Genomic DNA, 11,632 nt, shown 5'->3' with positions numbered 1-11,632 from the left:
CCTTCCCCTAGCTGAATTCTGATAGACAATGAACTCAGCTACCTTAAGGACCTCATGAACTACTTCCAGATTGGGTGCCCTGATCATAAACACTCAGGTCTATAAGAACACCATCGAGGGCTGCATGCTGACATTTCACCCCTCCCCTCCCCACCTTGTGAGCTCCATTGCTCCCAGGAACCTCCCAGAGTTTTCTCTTCTCTAGGTACAGCACCTGCACTACTTCCTACCCCTAACCCCTCATACTTGTGTTGTTTTGTTTGTTTAATTTTTCTTCTCTTCTCCTCTTTGACTTCCTTTATTTTTTTTTATCCTTTCTCTCTCTGCTTTAGTTTTAGCTTCCTTTCTTCTGCTTCTCTTCCTTTTCTTTCTTTTGATTTTTCTTTATTACTCTTTAGTCTCTTTTTCTTTTCATCTTTCCTATTCTTAGTTTTGTTTTATATTTGTAAAATGTTTCTCTTGTACAACTTTATTTTCTTTTCTCTCTTTTCCCTTTTTAATATTACATTAATTTTTCTTGTTGCTGCCTGTGTTTTTTCTTTTTTCTCCTTTATTATTTTTTCTTTTCACTATGGTTTCTTTTCTTTTGTGTGTGTGTTTTTTTTCTTGCCCCACCTGATGGATAACAGCCACCATGCCCATACATCCCAGCCACCATCATACCCTCAGCAGGTCCACCCACTGGGCAGGAGCTAATAACAGCATGTATACCATCTGATAGACGATAGCAGCCAACACCAGCCAAATCATCATTTTGCATGAACAGTGAATGAATTGTGCACATGCTTCCATTCTTTAATCACACCCACCAGGTAGCAGTTGGTGAAAGCCTAAGAATACACCAAATTCAATAATTAATTAAATACAAATGCAACAATACTACAATGTCTAAGAGACAACAGATAATTTCAGTTCACATGAAGAAACAAGATAGAGTGGCTCAAACAATTGACCAGGATACAGAGTCAGAAAATGTTTCTGAGGAAGAAAAGGTATTGAAACTGCCTGTGAGAGAATTAAAAAGGAATGATATTTAGGTACCTTCAATGGATTGAGATAAAAATCAAGGAAGGCAAGGAGAACACACACAAAAAAAAAACTTTAGAAAAAGTTGGGGGAAAAACCTACAGGAACAAATGGATAAAATAAATGAAAAATCTGAAACAATAGAAAACCTGCAAATTGAAAGCTAGATGATTAACACTAAGATTTCAGAAATGGACAATACATTGAAAGGGAAAGGCATAGATTTGAATTAATGGATGTCAGAATTAGTGATCTTGAAGATAAAAGCTCTCATTATTAATATGCTAGAAGTACAATCAGAAAAAAGAAGGACAATTACGGAAAAAACCCTAAGATTTGTATGGAATATCATGGTGATTGAAAGTACAGAACAGAAAGAGACAACAAAAAGCATAGAGTAAACTGTCAAAGAGCTGTTGGAAGAAAACTTCTCTAACATTATGAAAGATGAGAAAATAAGTATTCAAGAATCTGAATGAATTCCAAAGAGGATAGATCCCCAAACAAAATCACCAAGACATATAACCAAACTTTCTAAAATCAGACAAGAAAAGAATCCTGACCACAGCTCAGGAAAAATGAAAAGGAGAACCAACAAGACTAAGGTCTGATTTTTCAGCAGATACCATACAGGAAGAAGGAAATGAGAAGACATATAAAAAAGTGTGAAGAAAAAACAATGCTAATTAAGAATTGTATACCCAGCAAAACTGTTCCTGAAATACAACAGCTATATTTGAACATTTCTAGGTAAACAGAAATTAATGGAATCTGTAATCACCAGGCTAGTTATGTAAAAAAATACAAAAGGATGTTCTTCGGACTGAGAACGGATGACAGACAAAAACAACCTGAGATTAACATACATGAAAAAACCACCCAAGACTCAATCCAGAAGTACAATTATTCAAAGTAAGACAAACCTACAAGACTGAAGAAATGGAACCAAAGTCATGAATTTATAATGAAGACAACTACAAAGAAAAAAGACTGAATAGTGTAATTACAGAACTATCAAATAGTGAGGAAGTCAAGTAAATTTCAAGATAAAACAGGCTGTTTAAACTAGGGAAGAAATTTAGAAACTACAGGGTAATCTCAAAGAAAATCAATACACCGTCACATAAAAAGGAAACCCATAAAGAATTAATAAACATTAAAATAACAGTAATGAGTAAAATGACTAGGAAATACACAAACAAAATGAACTCAGAACAGAAAATTATGTAGAATAAAGACACTTATGTTACAAAAATTTACACAGCAAAATGACAGCAATAAATTCTTAATTATCAATAATTACACTGAATATAAATGGATATAGTCCACCAATCAAGAGATAGAGAGTAGCAGAATAGAGTTTTTAAAACCATCCTTCGATATGCTATAGACAAGAGACACACCTTACACACAAAGACAAAAATAGACTAAAAATCAAAGAATAGAAAAAAAAATATATCAAGTTAGCTGCATTAAAAACTGAGCAGGCATGGCAATATCAATTTCTGATAAAACAGACTTTAAGGCAAAATGTGAGAAAGGACTTCACATCAAGATTAAAGGGCCAGCTGAACATATCTGTAATAAATATCTGTGTTCCTAATGAAAGAGCCTCAAAATACAACAGGATTGACGAAATAGACAACTCTACAATAATTGTTAAGTGCTGTTCCAACTCATAGTGACTCTGTAAAAGTTTTCGAAGGAGTGGCTGATTGGTTTGAACTACCTATATTATGGTTAGTAGTCCAGTGCTTATCCTACAACGCCATACTAGGACCCCCTACAATAACAGTAGGAATTTTTTTTTTTTTTTAATATTTTTATTGTGAATTGAGTTGATTGTTTACTCATAGGAGAAAATTAGTTTTATACTCATCGTTTGATTACAATGATTACAATCTCCTCCGTGCATCATTATTCAACAGTAGTTGTTTCTATTTCCTCTGTTTGTTTTTTTGGGGGTGCGTGTGTGTGTGTTGTACACAAAAACACTTAGCAATATATAATCATTTAAATAACCAAAGGGCACATTCTGTAAGCCTGCCTCCTGGCTGCCATCACGCAGCCTTTCTCTTTCCATGACTTTAGAGTCCTCAGCTGCTATATCTCTCCATATTCTTACCTTTGCCTCCATCTCTGGTATCGCTACTTCTCTGGATACGGTTCCACATTCTGCTCATGCTCTTCTCCCTTGATGGTCCTAGGGTCCTCTGTTTCTGAACTGTAAGATTAACTACTCCTCCCTTTTTGTTACAAAACTTCTACCTATCATTAGTCATGATTACAATTACTCACTACTGAATCATAAGAATCTTATCTCCATCACCTTTCACCAGACCCATCATGACAAAATGAAAAAAATAGTAGGATGTTTTAATACACCATTTTCAATGAAGGACATAACAACTAGAAAGAAACTCAACAAAGACACAGAAGACCTAGACAACATAATCAACAAACTTGACCTCATAGACTTATACAGAAAACTCAACCCAACAACAGCACAATGTACATTTTTTTCCAGTGCACGTGGAACATTCTCCAGAACGGACCATATGTTAGACAACAAAGCAAACTTCAATAAATTAAAAGCACCGCAATAATAAAAAAATAACTTTTCAGAATACAATAGGATAAAATTAGAAATCAACAATAGGAAGATCAAGGAAAAAAAAATCACAGACATGTAAATTGAATAACACTCTGTTTAAAAGCAACTGGGTAGCAGAAAAAAAAATGAAATAAAAAAATTGTTTGAATAAAATGATAATGAAAGCACAACATATCAAAACCTTTGGGACACAGCAAAAGCAGTGCTCAAAGGGCAATTTATAGCAATAAAAGCATAAATCCCCCAAAGAAGAACGAATCAAAATCAACACCTAAAACCCTCCATTTGCAGGTGATACAATCTTATACATAGAAAATCTAATACTGTGATATACACAACCTTGCAACAACAGTGATGTGTGGGTAAGATGCACAGGCTGAACAGGTATGGGAGGGCAAGTGGAAGTATACCCACAAATGTATAAAGGTTTGACAGAGTATATCTGTACATGAGTACAAACACACAGGGGGTAAAGTTATGCAAACTTAATTGTTACCAATCATCTTGAATTAGTGAGTTGCTGGGCCTGGGGGTTCAGGACCACAGTCTCAAGGGAAACCATGATCAATTGGCATAACATAGTACACAAAGACAGTGCTCTACATTTGTGTGCAGTTACTGGGATCTTAAAAAACTCATGTTTGTTGTTGTTGTGAAGTGCTGTTGAGTCGGTTCCGACCCATAGCGATCCTGTATAGGGTTTCCAAGGAGCAGCTGGTGAGCTTGAAATACCGACCTTGCAGTTCAAATGGCTTTGCAGTCTGGTTCATTAACCCACAGCACCAGACCAGGACTCCAAAAACTCATGAGTTTCCATATAAATTGCAACTATTGGTCTTTCCCTGTGCAGAGGAAAGAAGAAAGATAAAGTTCGAAGACTCTTGGAATCAATTAGTTCAATGGACTAAAGGAACACGTGAACATCAGAAGAATTAGATGGTGCCCAGCTACCATTACCAACTGTTATGAAAGGGATCACATTAGAAGGTCCTCGATAGAGTGAGATAAAATGTGGACCAATACCCAAAATTGTAAAACTGACTGGACTCACTGGTCAGAAACCCTGGGAAACCTTATATAGGGTCACCAAATGGGAACTGACTCAAAGGCACACAATACTGGTCACAATGAGACAGGAGAAACCCAAAAGTATGACCCTCTGTCACACTTTAGGTCTGGAACGGAACTTATCCTGTGGCTCAGTTTTCAGCAGTAGATAGGTATTTGGAAGGGACAACTCAGGTAAGGTATGCTCATCTTGGGATAGTCAACCTTTAAAAACCAAAAAAGGGTAGAATTTACCAAAATTCTGAAGGGTTGGAAAGGAGGATTAAATGGAAATAAGAATCAAAGTAAGGAAGTGGGATAACTGATGTTACATAGACAGGATTGCAATCTTTGAAATGAAACTAAGTGTATTATTTGTTAAATGTAAAACTGATAATCTGCTTTGTAAACCTCCACTCAATTCACAACAAAACATTTTAAAACAGTTAAGCAACAGGAGGGCATAACATTTGGAACTTCCTTAAGGCTTCTTCATACTGTTAACATACAAACTCTGATGACATTTTAATATGGCATATGAAGACAAATAAGTGATCTCTTCCTTTGACTTTCCAAAGACAAACATAAATATTATTCTCTCCAGGGATTTTTGAGAGTTACACAAATGTAGTTGAATTTAGGGTTTTTGTCATTGTTGTTTTAACCTAACATATATTTTTAAAAATATTGTGTAATTTATTTAATTAAATGGTCAGTCTCCTTAGTTACATGTCTGTGTTGAAAACAAAATAGTTGTTAAAGATTAACAATTTTTCAGCTTTGAAACCTTTAGTAGTAACCTAAAGGCTGGGTGTTTCAACCCACCCATTGGCACCGGCACCTTCACAGAATGGCCTGACAATCTGCTTCTGTACAGATTACTATGGTGTGGCACTGTAGGATAAATATTGGACTGCTAATGGCAGGATTGCTTATTGAAACCCACCAGCTGCCCCTTGGAAACTCTTATATAGAGTGACGAGCTATGAGTTTGAAACGACTTGATGGCAGTAACAACAACCTCCACCCCTGTGGAGTCCTACGCTGTAACACAGAGTCGAAGTAAGTAGAAATGGTCAATAATTAGTACTAGGTTTCATGTCAATGTGCATTAGTTACAGTGCATTAAGATTTATCACAAAAGGTGTTATAATTGAGTTTTTAAAATCTTACTACATTCTAAAACACGATTGCTAATGAGTGAATTCTGACACAATAGTACTCAACAATGCAGGGCAGAACTGCCGCATACTGTTTCCAAAGCTATAGAAGCTGAGTCTACCATTATCTCTTCGGGGTTCTAATAGTCAAATAACCAGAAGGGTTAGCAGTAGAACGCTTTAACCGCGGCATCACCAGGACTCCTCCTTACACACTAGGACATGAAAAAAATGGGAAAAATATGCAACTTTCAACTCATCGATGGATTTTGAAATTAATGGAAAGTAACTTTTCTGCTGGGCTAAAGCGTTTTTACAGGTTCAAGCTATAAACTATACAAACACAATATTGCTACTGTTAAGTGCCATAGAGTCAATTCTGACTCATAGCGACCCAGCGATCCAGTATAGGGTTTCAGAGTGGCTGGTGAGTTTGAACCGCCGACCTTGTGGTTCAAACCAATCTTGTGGTCCTGTGCTTATCCTAGAGTCACACCAGGACTCCCTGTACAAATACAACAAACACACATAAGTCATCTATAAATAGTCACATCTACACAAAGTCGGAGTCTTGGTGTGGTATTGCGGGTTAATTCGCTGGACTGCAAGCTTGGTTTGAATCGCAAGGTCGGCAGTTCAAGCTCACCAGTCGCTCTTCAGAAACCCTGTACAGGGTCGGTATGGGTCGGAACCGACTCGAAGGCACTCAACAACAACAACAACCCAAAGTAACTTGAGAACACTAGATCTAAACTGGAATAAAATAATTGCTGTAATTCAAATAATGGTTCCGTCTCCTTGAAAAGCTACAGTATTCTGTTCTATACCTGATTTTCAAACCTCCTCTAGGATTGCAATGTTGGTTTAGAAGTGCACGGTCCTAGGACCAGCCGCATCAAGGAAATCCTGTACAGGTTTCTTAGCAGAAACAGAAGGGCTCTCACTCAGGTTTCCCTAGACTCCATCCTGGGTCTCCGCCTGTACACCTAAGGCCAGTTTAAAGGAGAGAGAGACCAATAGGACAGAAGGAAATGGTCAATTCCTCTTTAACTCCGGGCTCCCACGCAGATTTTACCCCTCCTTCCCTGGGGCTGAAATAGTGAGGAAGTGGGAAGGCTCCAATCTGTTCCTCATGGCCCGACCCTTCTCCTCAGCTCTGGGGTTCCGAACGCCTCGCTGCCGTCCCTCACCCCAGGGGAAGAGCGGGCGGCACGGAAGGGCTAGTGGAGAAAGGCTCGGGGAAGCGGATGGATCAAACTCCACAATCGCATTTTCGGTAGCAGGAGCTGACAGCCACCTACCCACCCGCAAGCCAGGCCCGAGAGCAGCCCCAGAAACCACAGTGGCCGGATGCCCCGGCGCGTCACTTCCGGGCGGTGCAGCAGCGGCCGCTAGGAAGATGGCTGCGCCCTGTGGCTCGGAGCTGCCGGCCAACTCGCCACTAAAAATCCCGAAGATGGAGGTGCTCTCCCCGGCTTCTCCTGGTGGCCTAAGCGATGGAAATCCCTCTTTGTCTGACCCGTCCACGCCTCGGGGTGCCTCCCCGCTCGGGCCTGGCAACGCGACGGTCTCAGGGGCGACGGCGTCCGGGGGTCTCGGGCTGGGGCTAGGGGGCCGCAGTGTCGCCTCGTCCTCTGTCTCCATCTCCCCTGGTGGCGGGGGTGGAGGGGCTGCGGCAGCCGCTGCCTGCCGGGGCATGTCGTGGACCCCCGCCGAGACGAACGCGCTCATCGCAGTGTGGGGCAACGAGCGCTTGGTGGAGGCGCGGTACCAGCAGCTGGAGGGAGCCGGCACGGTGTTCGGCAGCAAGGCCCCCGGGCCAGCCATGTACGAGCGCGTGTCCCGGGCCCTGGCCGAGCTAGGCTACGAGCGGACCCCGTCCCAGTGCCGGGAGCGCATCAAGGTAACCTGCCGCTCGGCTTGGGGCAGCGAACCAGAAGCTGAGAGAAGGCGGGGAAGCGGGCTTCAGGGGCGGGGGCCGATTTGAGCGCAGGGCTCCCAACTGGGGCCTGGGGGGCAATTCGCATCCTAGGCTTTTTCTTCGCTCCTTGGAAAGAGGGCTTTTTTTCTGATGGCCGCCAGCCCGTAGGTTTCCCTAGTTTGAAGTTGGGCGTGCCTGCCGCCGCCCCTTTTTCTTGCCAATTGCGATGTTCCTGCGCTCTGAAGTTGGTAGTTTCTTCATTGTGCACTATGCTGCAGTCCCTGTGCCGCTGGCGCCTCCCCACTACCACTGGGACTCCTCTCTTTGTTCCAGGTGGAGGGGCTCCCAGCTTGAGTTTCCCGGCCTGGGGTGGGATTGAGAAAGGGCAGAACAGGGGGGATCGGTGAGTGTGACAGTGGCGGAACCATACAAAAGCGCTTTTGGACCTATTGGCTTTTGTGTCATTCTCCTGAGTAATATAAATAGTAAGATTTAAGACGCTTTGGAGAATTGCAAAGACTTAATTGTAGTCGGACTGGTGTATTATTATTGTGGAAGTTAGTGGGCACAGTAAAAGTTACCTTAGCTAAGAGTTTATCATTAATTTTGTAGTGTCAGTAACTCCAGAGTTACATTGGTTTTCGAGGACCTGCTCTGTTTCTGATGAAGCTCTTTCATGAAAGCCAGTTTTTCCATTACTGTAGTGGCAAGTAAATCGCTCAGTATGTATCTGTCTCACCTTGTGTATCTGAATGTTTAAATGCTGAGGCTTAATTTGAGCTAGAAATTTTACCAGCTGTTGGGCCATTTTGCTGATGCTATTGTTTTATAATCTAGTCATTCAAAATGTATTATTGGCAACTAGTCCCTCATCACAGTATCTGTCAGAGTTAAGATTTTGGTTACGATTCTGTCTTCTAGTTTTCATTGAAATGCTTCCTGTTTATTGTCATAGTATCTTTTTTTGTACTTCCTTTCTGGTAGGAACGGCACTTTATTCGGGAACTTCTTGGTAAGAACAATTATAATCACACTAAAGGAATTTTTTTTTTTTTTTTGTATTATTTACAGAGATTACTCCAAAGTTTATGAGGTCTTGGCTCCATCTTGAGATGTTGTTGCTGAGAAAATGTGATTCAGAAACTAGGATATTTCAAACTTACTATTGTTCAGGGAGCTCTGGTTATGCATTGGTTAAAGCTTTTGACAGAAGGAGGGTGGTTCAAATATAGGTGCTTTGTCCTGCAGGGAAAAAAAAGTCTTCCGAAAGATTTTCTCTCTAGGGCAGTGGGGAACTATTCAAGAAATTGGCACTTCACAGTTATTTATTAGTTTACTTGTTATCTTATGCCATTGGGGCTTATATCATACACACCCGTTTTTTGTTATTGTTATTGTTTTTTTTTTTTTTTAAGGGTAACATTAAAGTAGTAGCTAATGGACTCCTTGTGAGGCCCTGTAGAATAAGCACTGGACTGTAAACCAGAAGGTTGGTCCTCTTTGGAAGCACTATACAGGATCACTATGAGTTGGAACCAACTTGATGGCACTTTAACAACAATAATTGTTGTTCTTAAGTGCTGTCGAGTCAGTTCTGACCCATAGCAACCCTGAACAGGGTTTCCGAGGCTGTAAATCTTTACGGGAGCAGAAAGCCTCATTTTTCTCCCGAGGAGCAGCTGGTAGTTTCAAATTGCTGACCTTGTGGTTCGCAGCCCGATTCCTAACTACTACGCTACCAGAGCTCCTTAACAATAATAATAGAGAATAATAAATCACTGTTCTCTGAATCTTATTCCTTTATCTATTTAAAGTTATTAAGGTTAAAATTTTGGGAGCGTTTTTGCACTATGCTTATTTGTGTTGATAGGTGCCATGCAGTCAATTCTGACTCATAGCCACCCTGCATGGGATTTTCTAGGAGTGGCTTGTATGTTTGAACCTCAGACCTTGTGTTTAGCAGTCCAGTGCTTATCTGACAATGTCACAATAGTACTCCACTGTGCTACTTAGCATTTATCAGTGCATTTTTTCTTGAGTTAAGAGGTGTATCATGGACATTTGTTTTTGCTTTACTTCTTTTTGTTCATAGAAGTACCCCCACTAAAGGAAGAAAAGTGTGCTTACAAAGCCTTAATGAATATAAGTAATTCCATAAAACTGCTTCTCAAACAACCAGGGATAATCTATTTGTATTGCTTCATTGTGCTGTTATGAGAAGAATAACTTAAAACTAAGGAAGGAGATAGAACTTCTCTGAAGAATTTTAAGAGGAGAATCAGTTTACCTGTCTCCATACAGAAAAGTCCAAGGTGACCTCAAGCTCTTAGAATATTTCGACACTATATATGTGGCACTGTGTATTAATGCACTGTATTGCAAAGTGGGTTTGAACCACAAGGTCTGCGGTTCAAGCTCACCACCTGCTCCTCGGAAACCCTATACATGGTTGCTATGGGTCAGAACCAATTCGACAGCATGAAACAACAATAGAAACAAATGAAAGAAATGAGGTAAAAGAACTTAACAGAAAAATTCAAAGGTTAGCTCGAGAAGGCAAAGTCAAACATTATAATGAAATATGCAAAAACCTTGAGTTAGAAAACCAAAACGGAAGAACAAGCTCAGCATTTCTCAAGTTGCAGGAATTGAAGAAAATATTCAAGCCTTGACTTGCAATATTGAAGGATTCTATGGGCAAAATGGAGTCATGGTGTGGCGCTGTGGGCTAATGTGCCAGACTGTAAAGCCATTTGAACTGCAAGGTTGGTGGTTCAAGCTTACCAGCTGCTCCTTGGAAACCATATACAGGGTTGCTATGGGTTGGAACCAACTTGATGGCACTTAACAACAACAACAACAATGGGCAAAATATTGAATGATGCAGAAAGGATCAAAAGAAGAAGATGGAAGGAATATACAGAGTCACTGTACCAAAAATAAGTGGTCAGTGTTGAGCCATTTCAAGAGGTTGCTTATGATTAAGGGCCAATGATACTGAAGAAAGAAGTCCGAGGTGCATTGAAGGCATTGACAAAGAAAAAGGCTCTGGGAATTGATGGAATACAAATTGAATTTTTTGAGCAAACTGATGTGGCACTGGAGGCTCTCATTCATCTATGCCAAGAAATTTGGAAGAGAACTACCTAACCAACAGATTGGAAGAGATCCATGTTTGTGCCCATTCCAAAAAAGGTGACTCAACAGATGCAGAAATCATTGGACAATATCAGTATTGCATGCAAGTAAAATTTTGCTAGATATAATACAAAAACGGCTGCAACCATACATTGACAGAGAACTTTCAGAGGTTAAGTCAGATTTAGGAGAAGACATAGAATGAGGGTATCATTGCTGATGTCAGATGGATCTTGGCTGAAAGCAGAGAATACCAGAAAGGTATTTACCCGTGCTGTATTGATTATGCAAAGGCTTTCCATTGTATGGATCATGACAAGTATGGACAGCATCACAGAGAATGAATATTTCGGAACACTTAATTGTTTCTGTGAGGAACCTGCACGTAAACCAAGAGGCAATTGTCTAAACAGAGCAAGGGAACACCAAAGGGTTGAAAACTAGGAAAGGTGTGTACCAGGATGTTTTCTTGTTGTTGTTGTTAGGTGCCATCAAGTCATTGCCAACTCATAGCAACCTTATGCACAGCAGAACGAAACACTGCCGGATCCTGGGGCAACCTTACTATTATTGCCACACTTGAGCTCACTGATGCTGCCACTTGGCCAATCCATCTTGCTGGGGGTCTTCATCTTTTTCTCTGACCCTCCACCTTACCAAACATGATATCCTTTTCCAGCGACTGGTCCCTCCTGACAATATGTCCAAAGTATGAAAGACGAAGTT

General features: G+C 40.6%; 1 protein-coding gene across 2 annotated transcripts in view; it reads left to right on the top strand.

The window, feature by feature from the left end:
* The first annotated feature begins 7,229 nt into the window (after positions 1 to 7,229).
* Positions 7,230 to 11,632, top strand: part of MSANTD2 (Myb/SANT-like DNA-binding domain containing 2) — a 69,142-nt gene continuing 64,739 nt past the window's right edge. The window contains exon 1 of one of the 2 annotated variants that reach the window (XM_006867654.1): positions 7,230 to 7,750. In XM_006867654.1, coding sequence (XP_006867716.1) covers positions 7,247 to 7,750 — 504 coding nt within the window. In that variant the 5' untranslated portion in view covers positions 7,230 to 7,246. The remainder of the gene's footprint in view (positions 7,751 to 11,632) is intronic. The other variant, XM_006867653.1, reaches the window with a different exon arrangement.

This window comes from Chrysochloris asiatica, unplaced genomic scaffold, assembly GCF_000296735.1.
Source record: "Chrysochloris asiatica unplaced genomic scaffold, ChrAsi1.0 scaffold00107, whole genome shotgun sequence".
Taxonomy (NCBI): Eukaryota; Metazoa; Chordata; class Mammalia; order Afrosoricida; family Chrysochloridae; genus Chrysochloris; species Chrysochloris asiatica.
Note: the sequence above shows the minus strand (reverse complement) of the source record. Positions and strands in the feature narration are given on the sequence as shown.